At 35.0% G+C, this 22,835-nt stretch overlaps 1 protein-coding gene across 1 annotated transcript in view; it reads right to left on the bottom strand.

Moving 5' to 3' along the window:
* LOC111515158 (Ionotropic receptor 68a) overlaps positions 1–22,458 on the bottom strand; it is a 33,224-nt gene extending 10,766 nt beyond the window's left edge. Inside the window, exons 1-5 of the mRNA XM_074175148.1 lie at positions 22,285–22,458; positions 19,681–19,829; positions 12,226–12,473; positions 9,087–9,259; positions 4,437–4,723 (exon numbers count right to left, since the gene is read on the bottom strand). Coding sequence (XP_074031249.1) covers positions 4,437–4,723; positions 9,087–9,259; positions 12,226–12,473; positions 19,681–19,829; positions 22,285–22,401 — 974 coding nt within the window. The 5' untranslated portion in view covers positions 22,402–22,458. The remainder of the gene's footprint in view (positions 1–4,436; positions 4,724–9,086; positions 9,260–12,225; positions 12,474–19,680; positions 19,830–22,284) is intronic.
* Between the last annotated feature and the right edge of the window lie 377 nt (positions 22,459–22,835).

The raw sequence follows: 22,835 nt of genomic DNA, 5'->3' as shown, positions 1-22,835 counted from the left end.
CAATATATTAAACAAATTAAGACACACTCCTAGAAACAATAAACCTAGAGAAGATCCAACACAAAGAATAGTACCTGATGTAATCCAAATTCAGGCAAGTTCACCTAAAGTACCTGAAGTACTTATATTGAGGCGTTCGGGCCGTATAAAAGGACACACAACAGGATGACACGTTCAGATAGAGTAGGGCCTAAAGGATGACAGCACGACCAGCAGTCGAAAGCGCTAGCAAGTAATTAAACAGAAGTATACCTGCAAACCATAGATGAGAAAATCTTAACAATAATAAAAACACATGATGAAAGAGGAGAATGGTTCAGATACGTTGACGATGGACTATACATATCACAAAACAATGGAATAAGAATAGATCAAATAACAAAAGAAATTAACGAAATAAATCAAAAACTATTTTTCAGCATTGAGGAAGAAAACAACTCAAAACTTAACTACCTGGACATAACCATCGGATATAATCACAACAAAACACAATTTCAAATGACAATATACATAAAACCTACACAAACAAGCTCCACCATACCCGCATGTTCAAACCATCCACCATCAAAAAAAATGGCTGCATATAATGCATTCGTATATAGAATGTTAAGGATGCCACTCAGCAAGGAAGCCCGGAACAAAGAACGGAAAATCATATACCAAATAGCGAACGAAAACGGATACACCCAAAAGACAATTAATTAGAAAACAGAATCAAACAAAAATACATAACAAGGATCAAGCCAACCCAACAGACAAAACAACACAACGATGGACAGAATTTACGTACGTAGGACACCAAACCAAAAAGCTAACGAACATCTTCAAGCCATTGAAAATCAACATCACATACAAGCCAAACACGAAAATAACACAAAAATTAAACAGCTATGAAAAAGAAGAAGACAAAAACCAAAACTGGATATACAGTATACAATGCTCGGACTGCAACAAATTCTATATCGGCCAAACCAAGAAAAAAACTGATCCAAAGGTACAATGAGCACAAAAAGGCATACATAAACCCAATAGTATATAAATCAAACCTCGCAACACACGCCTCACAAAACGAACATAACTTCTTACCGCCAAAGAACATAAAACTTATAAAACAAGTCAATAAGAGAAACCGCATGGACATTTGGGAAAACTTAAACATCCATAAATTTAAGTCAAAAATCACTTATCGAGGAACAAGTACAAATCAAAACACAACAAGACCTATCTGAAGCAAATGAACTTCAAATGTTCAAGCCAGTCTCTATATACCTACACAGTAGGTTTAATGGACTGACGCCTATCAGAAAACAACTACTCCCCTAGCTAATACCACGAAGGACGTTGGATTATATCCGACAGGCGTCAGTGCAGGAATCTTCACAGAAAATTTCCTGCATATGCAATTGGCAATACAACTGAAAGAGTCGACCTTCGATTGTGGAACAGGCACACTTGCAGACCGGTTTCGGGCTTATTAGCCACTCATTAGTGCAAGATAGTGACCATCATCGACCTAAAGTCGATGCATATGACAATTGCATAAGCAGAAAATTTTCTGTGAAGATTCCTGCACTGACGCCTGTCGAATATAATCCAACACCCTTCGTGGTATTAGCCAGGGGAGTAGTTGTTTTCTGATAGGCGTCAGTCCATTCAACCTACTGTGTAGGTATATAGAGACTGGCTTGAACGTTTGAAGTTCATTTGCTTTAGATTTGTTTAATGCCAGTTTTCAAGAATAGCCCACTGACTAATAACAACAAGACCTTACATTCAATATATTAAACAAATCAATACACACTCCTAGAAACAATAAACCTAGAGAAGATTCAACACAAAGAATAGTTCCTGATGTAATCCAAATACAGGCAAATTCTCCTAAAGGAACAGAAGTACCTGTATTGAGGCGTTCGGACCGTATAAAAGGACACACAACAGAATGACACGTTCAGATAGAGTAGTGCCTAGAGGATGACAGCACGACCAGTTGTCGAAAGCGCTAGCAAGTAATTAAACAGAAGTATACCTGCAAACCATAGATGAGAAAATCTTAACAATAATAAAAACACATGATGAAAGAGGAGAATGGTTCAGATACGTTGACGATGGACTGTACATATCACAAAACAATGGAATAAGAATAGATCAAATAACAAAAGAAATTAACGAAATAAATCAAAAACTATTTTTCAGCATTGAGGAAGAAAACAACTCAAAACTTAACTACCTGGACATAACCATCGGATATAATCACAACAAAACACAATTTCAAATGACAATATACATAAAACCTACCATATAAGATCCGTTATTTGAAAAGTCACATGTAGTTTACGAAATTCCCTGCAACAATTGTGATAAGATATATATATATATATATATATATATATATATATATATATATATATATATATATATATATATATATATATATATATATATATATAGGTCAAACAAAAAACAATTTAAAAACCCGCATAGCTCTTCATAAAAGTAATTGTAAAAATTTAAAACGAAATTCTTGTGCACTCACACAACATGTTCTAGATAATGATCATTCAGCCAATTATACTAACACCAAAATTCTCCATTTCGAACCAGATTCAAATAAAAGGCAATTTCTGGAAATGGCTGAGATCAAAATTAAAGAAAACAATATCAACAAAAAGACAGACATCGACAACCTCAGCAAAATTTATTCATTTTTACTAACAAAAAATATAAATCTGAATACATCCTGTAATATTAACACAGTATAAATCCCCATAATGAACGATAATAAAAATTTGAAAAAGTATTTCACATTATTCAATGTCAAAAAGTTGTCATTTTGATGTTGAAGACTTCTTTCAAAATTGAATATTCTCACATAGCACAGGTATTCTGTTTTATCCGTTATTATGTTTTATATATATATATATATATATATATACATATATAACCATTACCATATACCCATTACCATATACCCATATACCCATGATTCATAGCCAGTTATAACCCTTCTAAGCAAATCTGGATCGCCGTTGAAGTCAGTCAACAATTTGTCAGAGGTGATCATGCGACGGAATTTTTGGTTGATATTCAGCAATTTTGAAACAAACTTCGCTGCCACACGCTTCAGCAACTTCTCTAATAGTTATTCGACGATTCTTTATAAAAAATTCCTTCACTTCCTCAATATTTCATCGGTTGCTGATGTGCTGGGGCATCTAGGGTAAGCTTTCTGTGAAAAGCTTTTACTTGTCATTGTTTTTCAGACTCAGAGTACCATCACCGTCTGCCCCTGTCAACATTTCATTTGTTTTTGAGTACTCAATTTCATTTTTTATAAAATAATGCATAAATGCTGCAGACTAGGGGGACGATACATGGTGTTTTAACTTCACTAAATGTTTCGGGGACTTGTTCAGCACAATAAGACGTTCGATAGCTCTCTATAATTTCAATACAGACCATTTAATAATAATAATCAGTAAATTGTTATAAGTATATATCAAATTAAGTTACTCAACTGGATAAATACAAATTTAAAAAAGTATATGAAGTTAAACAAACAACTTTCTTCCTTATGACAGGTTGCTGCATTGCTACATTTAGGATTCATATTATGGTAAATATCCATATAGAAGTACATTTTTTTAATTTTTAACAACAAATATAAAATGTTTTGGAACACGGAATGACAGTTAATAATCAACGATTCATTTCTTATTTCTTATTATTTCACATCATTCATATACTTTAAGAAGTTTAATATCAAGTCTCACATCATTTTCTGAAATTTCAATATGTTTTCCTATAAATTAGTGCAGTAGTATCTATAGAAGTGAAATATTAAACAGCCGATCTGATGTTTTAGATTCTGTATGGAAAAGAGATCGATTTCTCTGAGTTTCGAAACTTCTTCAGAAGTATATATGGATTTTCTTTAAATATTTTTTAATCTGCTTCAGTCTTCAGATTGATTTATTTCATTTTTATGAATTAAGTCATTGAATTCATTATATTTTCATGGCAGTATGAATTTTTGATGATCTATTATATCTATTTTTATAGAAATTGCATACATATTGAGTACTCAAGTAGTTTTTTACCTGTTTTATCTACTTTTAAGTTTTTACGCGATGATTTTTATTGCATCCTTTGCAGTATTTATTAGCTGTATAGGTTTTATTTCAGATTGTAATTTTCATTGAAATTGATCAAAAATGGGTTTTTTAGTGTTTTAAATCATCCTATTTCAATGTATAGTAATAAAACTAAAGAAAATGTTCAGAATTTAAACGACGACGTGTAGAGGTGCATTACCGTTGACTTGCTTGAAAATTTATTATTGGACTGAAATACCTTCTGTTGTTACAGCGAATATTCTGTAGTAGTTTGAATACATATTTCGGGAATACCCTGCGAAGATGAATGTGTTTTTCACTTACGAGAAAGGAAGTATCAGAGTTTTCCAAGAATTATCTGTTAGCGATTCCGGTGTGAGAAACGTGAGACATTCTGTGTTATAAGGAACACTTAAATCCATTAAGTCGAGTATATATGAGGTATAGTACAAATCTCCAACAGCTATATCTGCATTTGCACTAACCATTTCTCCAATTATCCCAGTATATAAGCCTCCATCTAATTTTCTACCCCAGAGCTCTGTATCTGAATTTTCTGCTTCGTACACATCGCATTTGAAATTCATTGTCTTCGAAACAGCTTGGAGAATCTGCTTATAAAATAGTGCATGGATTAATAAATGAATATCAGGACATATAAATTAGTAAATTGATAGATGTAGCCGTTACTATGTGGTAGGAGATCATCATGAAAAATGAGAATTCAAACTTCCTACGTTTTTATACCACTTGAATTTGTAACTAACGTTACTGCAGTTTCGTCTTACAAGGCTATTCCCAAACGAATACAATAAACTGAAATAATTTAAAATGTACACCCTTATATACCTATACAGCAACAATAATGATAATACTATTTATTTCACTTGTTGAACAGTATGAAAGCATTACAATAAACATTTACATTCACATACAGTAACAAGAAAGACATCTATGTATAACTAAAAACGACTATGTATATAAAACAACAAAACATGACGGATATTAAACTGGGCATATAAAGGTAATTAATAATTTTTTTATCGAGAGTAACTATTAACACTCGTCAACGGTGTAGCAGTTTCTTTCAATGAGATATTTTTCCAATTGTGTTTTGAGTATGCAGATATTCATTGAGTCTTTAATAGAAACATCTAGCTTGTTATTATAGTTTGGGTCCAAGGTATAGGTGACTCTTCTGATACAGAGAGGTTCGGTGAGGATTCGCTATCAGCAACCCTCTAGCTCTAGTTGCGTATGGGTGGTCTTGTTGGTTTGCGCTAAATTTTTCTCTATTCTTATAAAAGTAGAGACACATATCATATATATACAGACCAGCAACTGTGAGTATTTCCAGCTCTTTCAATGAGCTTCTGCATGGGTGTCGCCATCATAAATTAGCAATTATTCGGACCGCGCGCTTTTGTAAAATAAATACTCTTTCAGCAGAGGAGCTCATACCCCAATTCAAGATTCCATAGCGCAAGTGAGAGCCAATAGTTGCATAATACAGATTTAGGAGAACCTCTCTTCCACAATAATTCGACATAAATCTCAGTGAATAACAGTTCTTTCGTAGTTTATCACATAGTGAATCTATATGAGGACTCCAATTGAGCTTATGATCTAGAATTTGACCTAGTATTTTTGTTTCTGGGTTGGATGTCACCTCTAATGGGCTATCTTCATATATTTCGAAAGTTTCGGTGGTGTTCTGCATTGAGAATTTTACTAATGCTGTTTTGCTGATATTTAGTGCTAAATAATTTTTATCAGACCATTCCATTATTTTTTCATATATGGATTCTGTTGTTTCTGCAAGTGCTAATGTATTACGATCAGCGACCAGAACATTTGTATCGTCTGCATATGCAACTATATGTACCTTCGAAAGACTATTTAGGTATTGTATCAAGTCGTTCGCATAAATAAGAAAAAGCAGTGGTCATTAGTAAGTTACATCCACAATGATTATTTATGTTGATGAATTTCTGAAAATTCCAAAAAATTGAGTTTCCGACCCTTGTCTGCACAGCGCAAAATGTCCGTATTGTTTAGATTCGGGTACTTGTGGTTGCATTCCAAGAAATGGTTTGAAAACGTCGAATCATCATTAGCTAGTCTGAAGGAGCTTCCATGTTCAGCACACCGTTTTGGGAAATTTCGGCCACATTGTAATAATGTGTATGTGATCCACGGTGGCGCAGACGCAGCTCAGCTACCAAAGCCAGAATTTTCTTGTGAAAATTAATCCACTTCAAGGTTAAAGTGGTACCTTTTCCCCAATCTACTGAGAGCTTGATCAGCGGTCAGTCCATAGAATATTAGTATTCTATGGTCAGTCTGTAACTACCTTCGTCAGGTGGGCAACACACATGGTGTAACTTGAGAAGTGGGTCTCCTATGTCGCATTTCAGGGAGATATCATCCTTTGCCTTCAGATAACCAACTACACCTGTGACGCATTTCAGGACCATACCCCCCATGGCTGCAGAGTACCAACTGCACCTACCAGCTAGAAGATGTCCTCCTGATCCTCTAAGGTAACCTGCAACCATCCAGCTTGGAATGTGCCTCTCTGAATTACCTGTGAACTATCTTCAGAAATTCCATCTACAGCAGACATAATGGCATACTGATGGGATTTTAGTTCATTGGTCGATATTGCGGTTGTCAAATGTTCAAGGTGCAAAATTATCTACCTAATGACCTCAGCAACTTTCCCATATGAAGGCGCCTGTCAGCCAGCTATACATAACGATACATCAAGTACAGCTATGCAGGATTTTTCACCACTGGTATAGGTGAATACTCGTTCAAGTATATCTTTCAGCCTCCTAGGTTTGTTTGTTTGTTCTTGCTCTTGATCCATTGTTACAGGGAAAACAGTTGGGGTTGTTTAGACTCAGAGTCGGATTCTTTGGTGACTTCATGGTCAATAAAGGATTCCATAAGTGGCTAGGAATACAACATTGGAGCCTACCGTGTAAAGTTTTCTTCGATAAGAGAACTCCTGGTATCTCAAAGTTCCGTTAGTGGACTCAAGAGTCATACATCCTTTCGGTACGAATACACACACATTTTAGAATGAGGTCATCACTTAGGTAGATTCTTATTTTTATTTTTACTGGTGACATTTGACCCGGCAGAAGGTATAGTGATCTACCATTTGAAGATAAACGTATGCCATAGGGTACTTTTCTGTGCACCTATAAAAATAGTAGAATATGTAGCGTATTGGTCAGTTATATCACAAAGTGATTAGGTAGCGGTTTCTATAGAAGCCCCCCGGCTTAGCACGGATAGCATCGTCGCCCCGACTTCGCTTGGATATCATCATATTCAAAGTAATTCACACAAAATCATACACTAAAACCACCCTTTTCAATCACTCCATCAAATGGTGACACCTTTCAGTAGTTTTTATTATTAAACGGTTTTATTCAGCTTGGCATACTTGTTTGGGTTAAATTCAGTAGTTGAAGTTTGAACCTCTTTCTGTTGACTCATTGATCTTGTATTTTGTACAAGTATTTAGTTTTGATGACAATAGAATTTAATAAGTTCTGTATCATTGTAAATTCCAAATGGCCGCAGCTACAAAATGGCGGATTACATATTTTTTCACAACTACCTCAATATGAGTATCAAATGACAGGGCTTGACTAGTATGGTTGTTTTTTATAGAGGTATAGAACTTTGAAATGGAATAAAACCAAGGTGAATTTTCAAATTGACATGAAATTTATTTCATTCGAAAGGTAATCTTCTGACATTATGATTTAAATATGACTTCTGGCCGCCATGGCTGGCTCGGATGTAGTCTAACCTGGAGGTCCAATTTTCGATGACTTTTTCAAACAGCTTATCAAAATACGAGAGGGCTACGAACAAAAGCTAGACAAGTTTTTGATGCATTCTCAATGAATGAGAATGAGGTTTTTATGTTGCTGGAAACCTGGCCTGACTCATCCATCGATAACTCGGAACTTTTTCCTGGTAATTTTAAAATATATAGGACAGACAGAAATTTCACTGCTACCAATGTTAGTAGAGGTGGCGGTGTGCTAATTGCTGTACACGAAGATATTGTCTCATCACCAGTCAATTTGTCAAATTATCATTTGCCAGTGTCTGGCTTTATTGACACAGTAGTTGTGAAATTATCTTTCTCCGAAAACAGTCTGTATCTGATATGCGTTTATATCCCCCCTAAAACAACGAATAATGAAATTGAAACATTATGGGAAGCTGTAGAATCGTTTGACCCACTGTATGACCATGCAATTCTGATGGCTGGGGACTTCAACGTACCTGAATATGCGTCATATTCAGAAACAGATCGTAGTAGCCCGCATACTACTTTTTTGAACAACACGTCAGAGTTTTTCGGCTTATCGCAAAATAACTTTGTTTTCAATGAGATGTTCAGACTTTTAGACCTGGTGTTCTGCAATCACTTCTGCCTCGTTGAAAAATCCCTAGATCCGTTTCCAAGATGCAAACAATTTTAAAAAAGTTAACTTTCCGCTCATGTATGAGCTGATCCCCAATCTCAATTGGATATTTCTAAATGCATTTCGCAATGTAGATGATGCCTGTCTTCACTTTTATGAAAAATTATACAGTGTATTTGATCGCTGCGTGCCAAAATTGTCGATAAAATTTAAAAATAATTATCCAGCCTACTTTGATGGTGTATTGATAAAGAAAATTCGAATTACAAACCTTGCAAGCCACTAACAAGCCAAAACACAAAAGTAATTTAACTCTGCAAAAAACTCTCAAAGAATTCAGAAGGTTGTTGATATACCATGAAAGTTAAACATACCTACATTTGACAATCAAAAAAACGTTTTAAAAATCTCTCTTGAAATACATATAATTTGCATTCACGATATTCGGAGAAAAAAATTACCATTAATTCTGTTTCACTTTGTTGGACCTTACTGATTCTTAGTAAATAGTACTCACCTCAATCTCAACTCCATGAAATTTGGTGGTAGTATTATTTTCATTTCTACCTAGCAGTGCCCTAACTCCATCTGAAGCATTTGTTCTAGTGACGCCTGGTAAATGGGGAAAAACAATCACTTTCAATGTTTGGTTTTGTAAATCTGAGGTTTTGTCTCTAAAAAGCTCAGCTCCTAAAACCAATATATTTTAATACCTAATATGGAAGATATAGTTCCTGAAATCAATCGGAATATTTTTAAAAGTACGATGTTTCTACTAAGATGAAAACTTATTGAGTAAAATCTACATTCGATCATTGAAAATTCCGTTTGCGTTCCACTCACATCTTCGAAACATTATGAACTCAATTAAAGGAAATTTACATTGTAGATTCATCCTGTTTGAATTGAAAGGGGTATATTTTTAAGAGAGAATAATTCTTGGGAAAGAAAGATTTTGGCTCTCTGCTTCTCCATCTTTATAAAAAAACATATGAGAATCTCCTAAATAAAGAAAGGAATTATTCAATTCCAAAACATTAACTCTATACAAAGATGTGTAGATCATGCAAAGAAGTTACTTTCAGACACAAACTGCAAAAAAACCCCTTTCGAAACAGCTACTGAATAGAGAAAAGTGGTTTTTCTATAATTCTGTGTTCATTAAAAAGTTGTCTGGAAAGTATTGTTTCTTTCATGTAATTCAATGTTCATATGAAACTAGCTGTTTTTCTTTCAGTTTGTGCCTGAAAGTTGCTTCTCTGCATGATCTATACATATTTGTACCTATATAGAGAATTGAGTGCTTCATTTTATGATGTTATCCAGATTGGTACTGAAGAGCTGATAAGGCAAGTGTTTAACGTCGAAACATCGGATGTCCACCATTGAGGATGCAAGTGAAATTTTACTATATTGTGTAGCATTCCTGTGGATGATATCTGATTCAATTCCATGACGAGTATAATCCAGTTGTATAATTCAGTGTTCATATGAAAGTAGTGTAACTCAATGTTTATACGAGTTTGAAAGTAAGTATTTCGAGACGGCTTTTTCATCCAGGTTATGTCTGAAACTCACATCTTTGCATGATCTACATATCTCTGTGAAGATTCAATTTAGTGAAATTGATTACTTCTTTCTTTTCTTTTGAAGATTTCCACTTTTTTGTATGAAGATGAAGAAGTGGAAAGCCAAAACTTCTCTTTCCTAAAGATCATCTTATCTCGGCAATGTGCGTTTCTCAATAGAGTAGGTATACCTACCGTCGGTAGGACGGTAACCTGGTGAGTTGACGTAGATGGTTTGCTCGACTATATACGACCGTCTACGTGTGAACCGGTGGTTCGAACCGCAAGGCCGGACGATCGATTTTCACTTCCTAACGTTAGGCTAGGTTAGGTCCAAAGTGAGTGAGTCTATTCGACCCTCCACCGCAACCCGCAACGGTTTATTGTGGCTCATACCTATTTACACTCGACCCAATAAACCCAATTTCTTAACGAAGTCGATTAGCTTGTGAGTGGTCTTTCAGGACAGATGCTAAGAGTACGGCTCTGCCGAATTCCAAAAACCTGATTCGGTCCCGCATAGTATGTGCCCTGCTGTTTCATCATTTTCCAAACAGAGACGACACACACTGTCTGCCGACAGTCCGAGTCTCTGCATATGATGATTCAAATGACAGTAACCTGTAAGACGGCCTGTTAGACATCGTAGTTCATTCCTACTGTAGTCCAACAACTGTTTGGTATCAAGTTTAGAAGGGTGAATAAACGCCTTGGAGGTAGCCAATCCTGGAAGATTCTGCCAGAAGTCCATAAATCTTCTTGCCATTCAGGGATTCAATCCTGGCAAAGCCTAAAGCGATGCCAATGACAGGTTCTGGTCTGATGAAGCTACTTGCAGCACCCTCCTTTGCAAGGGAGTCAGCAGCCTCATTGCCTTTCAGGCTAGTATGGCCAAGAATCCAGACCAGATACAATCTCTTGAGTCTTCGTAACGAGGAGAGTCGTTTTTTGGCAATTTGCTAACAATTGCTCAATAGGAGCCAGGAGCTTCCAACGCCAAAAATATTTTTATTGACTTGTGCTGGATTCTCCCAATATCTCCACATACAATTCGATAGCGTGAATTTCCGCTTGAAATACAGTCGCATAGGTTCTTAGGCAGGTTGATATCTCTGTACTGGGTCTGCGACTGAAAACACCTGTAGCAGAACCAGAAGGTGTTTTTGATCCATCTGTGAGCCAACAACTATCTGTCAACCAAGAGTCTGTTGCACTTGCATCAAATTGATTTATGCATTCGGCAATGTGCACAAGTCTATATGCAGTTCACCTAGCCTCTCTCTCCAGAAAAATGTGAAGAGAGAGGCTAATTGGATCTTCGAAGCCGGTGACCTGTCTCTGTAAGCCAGAGAGCTTCGCCTGGGCCGTTTTCTGTTAACTCTTCGGCCACCAGGCAATTGCACCATGAGTGATCAGTGGTGTGATAATCATCACATAAATCCAATGGATTCGTTTGAAACCTAAACACCAAGATTCACCACAAATCCTTCGGCATGTTCATAAGGACAGTCTGGCTTTGTGTAAAACTTTTTCCAAGTGAGCGTTCCAGGTGAGTTTTTTATCAAGGACAATGCCAAGATTTTCACCTCTGTTCCAAATGAAATGACTTTACCATTGAGGGAAAGTAGCCTTAGAACGTCCAATTTTCTCCTCCTGGTGAAGGGGATTATCACAGTTTTGCTGGGGTTGTCAGACATCTGCTCCCTCGGGCACCAACTGTGTTCAACGTCTATCGTGCTGAGTGAACCTTAGTCTTTAGTTCGCACAAGTTTCGACTTTTGAGAGTTGTCGTCCGTAGGGGAGCGACAGCAGGTTAAGGGAAACACATATTTTAACAGATCTTTCATACAAGGAACTGCATTCACCATAAATCGACAGATATAATATGAAATATAATCAACTGATTATTCGAAGAATAAAATAATAAATTTGTGAGACTTTAACTGAAAAGTGAAATAAACCTTTGCGTGCTTCAGTACATTCGGAGTCCAAGTGAATTTGAACGATTATTCTTTGTCAGTTTTGGGGACTTGTTTGTTTCGTTCAAAGCTGCTAGTAAAAAAAACTGTTTTTGAATCACCAACCTACCTTTTCTGAATTTCGAATGAGCCCAGATATCGACTTTCCAAAGTATAAGAATATTATTTATTGGAAGAGGGAAAGGTACAGTCATGATTTCGAACCAGCTCAGGTCATTTCCAGATGAATCTATAACAGCATGTTCTTTAATGAAAATTACATTTATTATCCTTTTCCAGAGATAAAACAGCGTCTTATCTAAAAGTCTGATATCAAACAGGAGAATGTACTTAGACATTGTGTCTAGCGCACGATATCTGAAACACAAAAGTTTTATATAATATAGCCAGTTAAGAACATTTATCCCCTGAAGTTTGGCCATTTGGAAAAGGAAACTATTCATACTTGGATTTTGGAAACTAGTATTCTCTCAGAACTTTCAACGATTCAATAACTAATGGAACTTCAATAATGGGAATTTTTAATGGGCATCAATTTATAACTATGCTCACGATGTTGATGCGCAGTGGAAATGCTTCCAAAATTACATTAAGGGAGTTAAATTTAGATATTTCCGAACCTCTGATAGAATAAAGTCCGTATCAAATATTGGTTCAAAAGTTGTGTTCGTTTTTATGAGTCTACTTTAAACTGTAATATCTCAGTGAATACTGACTCAATTCAATGCAATTCAATGTAAATAAGCGCCATTTGAGTCAGTCCACCTGTATCAACGTAACATACAGGGTGTTTCAAATTCGATCCTCACCACTAGTATCTCGGAAACTATGAGAGATACGAAGATGGTTAAATTGGGGAAAAGTTGCGCATTTACCTGACTAACAATATGCTGTTGAGAAAGTTATGAAATTCCGAGTATATCCGGAGATATCCGGAATAAACAGAAATTTCGAAAAATGGTTTTTATTCGAAGGATTCGAAATTAAATTGCACTTCCATATTGCCACTTTTCTCTGCTACATTATGGAGCTTTCAGATTTGCTATCCGACGTTTCTTCTTCTGGCCACCATCATCAACTTAATGTTTTCTCATGGGCGCTACATTGGATTCTTTCTGTTTTGAATAGAACCAGATTTGACATTTTCAATGATGTATCATAAGTTATCATTCTTTTTCGAAAAATTGGAGGTATTGAAGAAAATAATAATTCTTATCATAACAGGCTTTGACTAGGTTGTTTCTAAATTTAACTTTCAATTTGTTACATTCAATAACATTTTGTTATTGTACACGTCATTGAATTTTTGGCGAAAAATGGTGTCACGAAAGAAGAAAAAAAAAGATATGATACAAATTTATTACAAATACAATAGAAAAAGTGTCAGAACATCGGAAATGTATTTGAACTTGTATCCCGAAAGATGCACCACATCGAAACTATGTTGAAGTTATTGAATCAAAATCTCACCGAGTTTGGTTCATTTGAAAAGCCATTGAAAAAATACAGAGACAGAGTCAACAATCAAAATTTGATAAATGAAGTGTGTATGAGATAAATTAGACATTGTGTCCTTTTCAATGAAAATAGAACTTTGAACAAATAACAATGATTAACTAAAAAATGCTGGCCTTGTTCATGATAACACAACTGTGCCCTTCTTTGAATATTATTCACTGCACGATTTATTTCCCTCCTCAATCTACCGAACTCTCTAACAGTGCTGTGTTGAAAGTCCTCAATATTTTAATATTCCCTCTGACCATAAACTCTATGTTTTCCATAAGAATGTATCCATAACATTTAAGTCTGGAGACCTTGCTGGTCACCTCACCTCATAATTCCCTATCCATTTATCACCAAACCTTTCAATCAGGTAATTAGATACTCGTCTGGTAGTGTGCGGTGGAGCATCATCATGTTGAAACCAGATGTTGTTATAGTTAGTCAAAGGTAGATCATCCAAATAGTCTTCGAAAATGGACATTAAAAACTGGTGATAGGTTTTTCAATTAAGAATTCCGTCAAATAAATGAGGACCCAAAATTCTATCTTTGTAAATTCTTGCCCAAACATTCATACTGAATCTCACTTGAAGTCGAATTTCTCGGAACTGTCTGGGGTTGTTTATGCTCCAAATAATAATAATAATATATTTATTGCCATAGGTTTCCTATGAAACATCAGCAACGTCAAATACAAAATTGCAATTTTCAAACACATATAAATAAATGATTAAGTAAGTAAGTGAATATATATGTTACACTTTACAGACATTGTAAAATTCGTCAAGTGAATATAGGGGATTTTCAGTCAGATATTCCTTCAAAGTTCGTTTGAAGGTACTCATGGTATTGATTTCTTTAAAATGTGAAGGCAGTGTATTATATATTTTTATACAGTTATAGTAGGTACAGTAGGTATAGTATATACGGAATATTCCATCTGAATATTTCATCTGTCCAAATTACATTTTTCAGTAGAACAGGAAAATCAGGTCTTCTCAATAGCTAATTACAAAATTCTAATCGCCTTTCGGGATCACCTGGATGCAATTTTTGAGATATGTATATTTTGTAACATTTTAAACCGCTTACTTTGGGATGTCTCCAAGCACTTGTATGACAAATATTCATTTCGGAGGAAATTTGAAGTGTAGATTTCCCCGGGTTTATTTTTATCTACAAATTATTAATTTTTATTAAACAGGACACTCACGTCATACATATTCCATTTATCAAATTTTCTTCAGTTTCCTGGTCCATTCTGTCTCCGTATTTTTCCTCGGCTTTTCAAATGAACCAAACTCGGTGAGACTTTGATCCAGTAACTTGAACATGTGGTTGTCGTCTTTCCGGATACAAGTTTAAATACATTTTCGATGTCCTAACACTGTTTCTATCGTATTTGTAATAAATTTGTATATCTATTTTTTTTTCATTCGTGAAAGCCATTTTTCGCCAAAAATTCAATGACTTGTATAATAACAAAATGTCATTGAGTGTAACAAATTGAAAGTCAAATTTAGAAACATCAAAGTCAAAGCCTATTATGATAAGAATTAATTTTTTTCAATATCTTCAATTTTTCGTTATCTCCAATTTTTCGAAAAAGAATGATAACTTATGCTACATCATTGAAAAGGTACAATCTGGTTCTATTTAGAACAGAAATAATCCAATGTAGCGTTCATAAGAAAAAATTAAGTTGATGATGGTGGCTAGAAGACGAATAGTCGGATAGCAAATCTAAAAACATCATTATGTGGCAGGGAAAAAGTAGCAATGTGTAAGTGCAATTTATTTTCGAATCCTTCGAAAAATAAAGCCAGAAAAAATAAAAACCATTTTCGGAAATTTCTGTTTTTCCGGATATCTTCGGAAATACTCGGAATTTCAGAACTTTCTCAACAGCATATTGTTAGTAAGGTAAATACGCAATTTTTTCCCGAATTCAACCATCTTCGTATCTCTCATAGTTTCCGAAATCCCAATGGTGAGGATCGAATTTGAAACACCCTGTATGAGTCGAATAATTCCGTCAGCATGAAAGCAGTTTTAAGCAGGTCCTGATTGGCGAAATTTCTACCAGTGAGAAGTGCTTGAAAAGATGGTAGTTGGTTGGCGAGAGGTCTGGAGAATATGATGGGTGAAGCAGAACTTTGACGATCAATTTGTTAAATTTTTGGACGGTGATATATGAAACGTGCGGATGGGCGTTGCAGTAGAGCAGGATCGAACCTCCTCGGTTGACCAGTGCTAGCTATTTCTGATGCAATTTTGAGTACTTTTCGTCGATTTCCTCCCAATAGGTCTCTACTGTGATGGTTTGGCCCGGTTGCAGAAAATTATAGTGAATCACAGTAACCACGGTCTTTTTTTGGTGAATTTTCGCTTTGGAAAATGTCTGGGTGGCTCATCGGTATCCAACTATTGTCTTCTGTTTTCGTAGAAGATCCACTTTTCATCACACGTGACGATCCGATCCAAAAAGGATCATTTTGGTTGCGCAAAAGCAAAGACGAACACTCCTCAAAGCGTGATACTTTCTGTCAATCGTTCAAATCGTAGGGAACCCAGGACCCAATGGCACCCACGGCCTGATGACTTCGACAATTGCGGAACTAGTCAAATGTTACACCCATGCTCAATCTTTAAAGAGATGGGATGAAATCAAAGGATGTAATGTTGCCAGGATCACCTTGGGCGACCCTGGGAAGCTAGCGCCGAAGAAATATCTGGCGATGACCAGGAAAAATCTACGCCCTACAGTACAATTTCTGACTGGCCACTGTCAACTAAGGAAACACCTCCATAATATGGGGCTAGTGGACACACCTCTATGCAGGATGTGTGAACAGGATGATGAGACTATCAGGCATGACCTGTGCGAGTGCCCGGAGTTATCGTGAATAAGAGAGTATGTATTCGGCGAGTCTTGGCCTACACCTACCGATATAAAGGAGATATCTCCCAGCGACCTGTCCACCTTCCTGGAAAAGACAGGATGGACGATGGCCTAGGAGGGCAACTCCTCGGGAGGATGACAATGGGTCACATGTGGCCTAAGTGCGTAGGCTTACTCTCACCCTCACTACTCTACAGATACAGAGATCGTGGGGAACCCACTTTTCGAGCCTTTTGACCTTTCCAATACGTTTTAAAACACCAAAAACCACATGAGAGCTGACGTCCAGTTCTTCTCACACACCGCTTATGATGGGTGAGTCTCCACCAGATTCCTCAAATCCACACCTTGGATTATTGTAGGTCGACCAGTTCAGGGCTCATCTTCGAGGCTGAAATCTCTGGAAAGAAATTTTGCAAATACATATATTTATATTTTTTTTTTCTCATTTAATTTTTTTTTTTCGATATTGTAATATAGAAATATTGCAGGTGGAAATATGAGGGAAATATCTGTTGCATTTCTCAATACTAGGTCCTTGATTGGCCATTTTGCAGAATTAAAATCCTTTTTATTAAAAGAGAAATTCGATATTATTGGAGTGTCAGAAACGTGACTGTCAGATAACATTTTGACCAATATGCTGAATATTAAGGGATATACATTCATTCGTAAAGACAGAGGTGGGGGCGTTGGTATGTATCTTAAAAATATCTTCAAATTTAAAATTTTGAAATATCTTCAAATTTGAAATTTTGGAATATCAATCTTGTGACTATCTGGAACAAATTTGGGTTCAATTTAAATTTAACAAGCAAATTTACAAGGTTGGGTCACTTTATCGAGCACTGAAATGCAACACGATTGATTTTTTTAATGGACTAGAGGATTTGTTGTCAGAACTAACGATATCTTGTGATACATTCATTTGTGGGGGTGATATCAATATAAATTGTTTAGATTTGAATAGTCAGATAACTGCCTCATTATTAGATATTGTTGTCTTTCAATTCAAAACAGGTCATTGAATCCCCAACTAGAATATCAAAGACATCCAATAACCTTCTTGACATTATTTTGATTCCAAAGAATATACCTATCTAGTGTTTCTTGGGATATACGGGATGCTTCGAATATTCCAGATCATTACCTCATTCTCTGTAGATTAGATGGCAAAAAATCAGAACACAGTGGAAAATTAATTACATTTAGAAATCTTAAGACTTGAAAAAATTTATACAAGATGTAAACGACCTGATATTGAACATATTTGACATATTGTCACCCTTGAAAACAATTTCCTTCAAATACCAAAAACCTCCTTGGATTACAGATGTTATCAAAAAAATGATTGAACTGAGGGAAAAAGCTAACCGTAAATACAAAAAATTGCAGGACGAATGTCACTGGAACTATTATAAACAACTCAGAAATCGTGTAAATATAGCTGTCCGTAACGAAAAGAAATGCTATATAGAATTCAGTACAAGAAACAAAAATGGTAGTGAGATTCTAAGAAAAAGATTACAAAATTTGAATATACACAGCAAAACAACTATATCTATACCACAATATCTTAACAACTCTAATAGAATAAATCAGCACTTTATACAGTCATCATCGGATAAGTCTGAACCTGAACAAATTTTGCTCAATAAGTATATTCAAAACAAAAAATGTAATTTTGGGGAACTCTTTCATTTTTCGACAGTTACTGTTGAAGAAATTCATAAATGCTTGCTAGAAGAGAAATCACTAGCTACTGGTCTTGACTCAATAATCTTAGAAATGACATTACTTTGCTGCCCAACAATTCTACCAGTATTAACAAATATTGTCAATTCTTGTTTGCTGGAAGGTATTTTTGCTGATATCTGGAAAATGTCACGGATAATTGCATTGCCTAAGAAAAGTGATGTATTGAGTTACAGTGACCTCCGCCCGGTTAGTATACTACCATGTATGTCGAAGGTAATTGAAAAAATTATGAACTTTCAAATAAGACATCATCTTGAAAAATATACTATATTGCCTTCTGAACAATCGGGGTTCAGACCGGGACACAGTTGTGCTACAGCCTTACTTAATATTGTTGATGATATTATTAGAGAGACAGATGCAGGAAAAACAACTGTTCTTATTCTCTTAGATTATTCAAAAGCATTTGACACGATCAAACACGAAATTTCAGTCTGTATTTTACACTTTATATGTTTTTCGCACAGTGCTATTAGTCTTATGTGCAATTATCTACAGGACAGGAGTCATTATGTGGAGACTGCTGTGGGTCAGTTATCAAGAGAAAAGGTCACTTGTGGGGTTTCACAAAGGTCTATACTTGGCGCCATACTATTTAGTATATACACAAGTAATTTTATTTCAATCATTACAACTTCTAAAGTCCACTTTTACGCTGATGATACACAACTGTATCACTCATTTGCTCCAGAAGACTGGTTCGAGGCTCAAAATGTATATCTGAAGATATAAATCGATTAGTAGAAGTATCACATGCGCATAAGTTAAAAATCAACGCACTCAAAGTAAGTCTAAAGTAATGATATTTGGAAAAAACCAATATCACATTGAAACCATTATGAGAATAAAAATTCAAAATGAAGAGTCAAACAGAAAAACGAATTGAATGAGCAATGGATTCCTTAGTGCAAAGTATACCTGTTTCAATTAGACAGTATCAACATCATAGCAACAAAACTGGACTCAGCTCTAACAATTCGGTCTAGTGCAATACAAGATAGTCCCATCAAGCAATAAGAAACAAAAGGAATATTGAAGTGTTTTGGGTGGTATTTTTGAGTGAGTGAATGAAACTGAATGAATTTTATTCACTCATCAACGAACCCGGGGGTGTAATAGTATAATTTTTGATATGGGTTTTGTGAATCATTGGGTTAGGTATGATATTCAACTATTTTCTACCCCATGAAAATAGGGGCAGAAAATCGAAGTTCATTCATTTATGGATTCGGAATAAGTGATTGGAGGAATATTATACATTTTTCATATATAATATTATCCGACTCCGTTCTAGAGGCGCAATACACTTTTCAAAATAGATGATCATTGAAAGCATTAGAAGTATTGGTAGTAGAAAATATAGTGAGTAATTTCTAAATTGTTATATTGAGATTCTCACCTGTCTCCAAATTGCAAGAGTCTGGTAACTTGAACTCCATTTGAAATCAGAATTATGTATAGCTGACAACCTTCAGTTTTAGACAAAAGTAAGTTACTTTGAATTTCGAAACTTGGAGAATATAGATCTTCAGATTCGTCTACGTTTATCTAGAAACAAACTCAAAAACAGAAAAAAATACATTGACTTTTCAGTTGTTCTTCAAGATTCAGATGGAAATATCTCAAGAGTATATCAAATAATACATCAACATATATGAGAAATATATTATTTACGTAACAGGTACCCTTCACAAATTAGTTCTATAGAAAAATAGGAGGTGACTATTTTGTTATTCTGTATATGTATATCTTGTGCAGATCATGTGAAACATGTTCTTCCTTACGAATCGAAAATTTTGGGAAGAAAATTGGATTGGATAATTTAGGAAACACTTGCTACATGAATAGCATTTTAAAAGTGTTGTTCATGACGAAAAATTTGAAGAATGAGGTTTTAATGATGAACGAGAACGAGAATGTTTCCTAATTATTCACCAAACTCAAACACCTGTTCATGCAGCTGCAGTTTCGTAAGAATGTATCATCTTTCTCTTCAACCGATTTCCTGGAGTCTTTGAAGTCCACTAGATATTCGTTAGGACAACAAGAGGATTGTTCTGAATTTTTGGGGTTCTTCTTCTTCTCTTTGTGGGCAAAACAATAGCAGAATCAATACTTCTGACTGCTCTGGATTGAATACAGTCTATCTCGTCTTGTGTTTGTAAATCTTTTGCTGGAAAAATCCTCACTTATTTACTTTGTAGTAAATGATGTTCAAGAGGTAGCAAAAACGTAGGTATATGAATTTCTGGAACTTCATCTAGCGTTTAATAACCAGTCCGTGTGAAACTTATTGTTAAATCATCTCAAAATGGAATTTTTACAGGTGATGATAGATTGTATTGCAAAACAAGCGCCAAACTAATTGACTGTTATAAGAAAACAAGTATAGCTTTGGCACCAGCCAATCTAATAATAACACTGATGATCTTCAAACAAGACTCAACCTCTGACGGAAGCACCAAACTTTTTCGAAGGTTTGAAATAGATGAACTCTTCAATCTAGCAGACCACTATTATAATATTCATGCAGTCATTGTTCACTGTGGTTTTGGCGTTGAATTTGGTCATTATTACGCCTTGGTCAAAGACGAAACGGACTGGTTTAATTTTGACGATAGTCGTGTCACGAAGTGTTCTGGCGGTGTATTGGATTTATTGGAGCCTCTGGAAACACCCTACAATTTGTTTTATGAGAGAAAGGATATTGGCAGATCAAGATTTTCAGTTGATGTGGGCTGCAGGTTTTTACGGGTTTTCCTGCAGCTGAAAAAGCACATGCGCCACTGGAATCAATGAAGTCGCCCCGGAGCGCCAATTGATTTTTATTGTTGTTGTTTTATAAATAAATGAATAAAATTGACTTCTGTATTTGTCTCTCTGATAATTTCCGTTATTTGTCGAATGAAACAAAATAAAAAATCGACACGCTGAATGTTACTAAATTTCCTTACTTGTTTTATTGAAGGTATAGCATTTGATTTGACTCATTAGTTAGATAGATAGATAGATAGACATACACTTTATTGTCCAAGAAAATACAATCTTGTCGACAAAGCTTGTTAAAAAATCCGGTATATATAGCACTTCAAAGAATAAAAGAAAAGAAACAATTCAAAAACACAAATACACAGAATCACAATTTGAGCAAAACTAAGTTCACATATCTAATACATAAAGTATGATGAAGATATGATTAAAAATTTCGAATTTGATACATTTTTTTTTGTTTATTTCAGCAAATGTCAAAATGTGGATATGAAAACCTAAAAAAACTATTTGAGAATGATATTGCTACCCTGAGGAATTTCTTCAAAACATTTGAACATATTTTTCATTAGGTAAAAAAAAATGGTAAATTTTAATATTTCGTCCAATTGTCACAGAAGATATGATTAAAAATTTCGAATTTGATACATTTTTTTTGTTTATTTCAGCAAATGTCAAAATGTGGATATGAAAACCTAAAAAAAACTATTTGAGAATGATATTGCTACCCTGAGGAATTTCTTCAAAACATTTGAACATATTTTTCATTAGGTAAAAAAAAATGGTAAATTTTAATATTTCGTCCAATTGTCACAGAACTATGAAAATTTCGAAAAGTTTAAGCCATATTTTTTCTTATGAATAAATTGATAAACATATCTTTGCAACTTTCTATAATTTGTATAATATGAGAAATACCAGATAGTGGTCTCATCTATATTCAACTACATTCAAAATCGATGTATCGATTCCAAAAGTTCTTTCAATCCCCTTAAAAGTAAAATTTCACCAAAATCTCATATATGACTACAGATGGGGACAATATAGAAAACACTTTTTTTTCATTTATGAAAAGGTTTGAAATGATTAACAAATTCATGTTATTTTTCTGAATGCAAACGCTAGTATAACAATAATTCTCATATTCCGTATAATATTTTCGTTTCCAAATTTTGTCTGTAATTCAAATTGTTATTATTTTCTGAGCTGTACTTCAGTAACACTGAAATCTTACCACGATAAATGAAATAGCCATTCTGAATGTTCTAAACCACATTTCACTGAAAATTTGTGAGTGTATCTGATCTTTTAGGATGACTACACATTTGTAAGGGTCCAAAGTTTTCAACATAACTTCTTGCAGAAGTAAACTGAAACTATCATCTTGTTTTATTTCCGACAAATCTTCTGCAAATCTGAAAAAAACAACGCATTGTCATTCACTTTGGCTCTAAAGACATGCAAGTTATGTGAAAAGATTTTGCAGACTATCCAAGGAAATGCAGTGCTTGCAGATTCCCACCCCGGATCCAGAAACGATTATTATCATAACTTTTTCTCATTCTTTTTGCAGATCTCGATGTGAGAAGTTCTCTAGAAATTTTGTATTGTAATTTTGAGTAAAATAAATTGTTTTTAAAAACGGTTTTCGACTTCAAAGTTACTTAACTGGCGCAGTCGGTAGGATTATTTCGCAGTTCACAGCATCGGGTCCGATTCCGAAAATTGAACGTGAGTTTCAACTCTTTGGCGTTTACTACCTACCTCTGGAGTTCACACGAGGAA

The sequence above is a fragment of the Leptinotarsa decemlineata genome, unplaced genomic scaffold, assembly GCF_025532065.1.
Source record: "Leptinotarsa decemlineata unplaced genomic scaffold, Ldec_3_MD MMD2_tig00000882_RagTag_RagTag, whole genome shotgun sequence".
Classification (NCBI taxonomy): domain Eukaryota; kingdom Metazoa; phylum Arthropoda; class Insecta; order Coleoptera; family Chrysomelidae; genus Leptinotarsa; species Leptinotarsa decemlineata.
The sequence above is the reverse complement of the archived record's forward strand: the minus strand, read 5'-3'. Positions and strand labels throughout refer to the sequence as shown.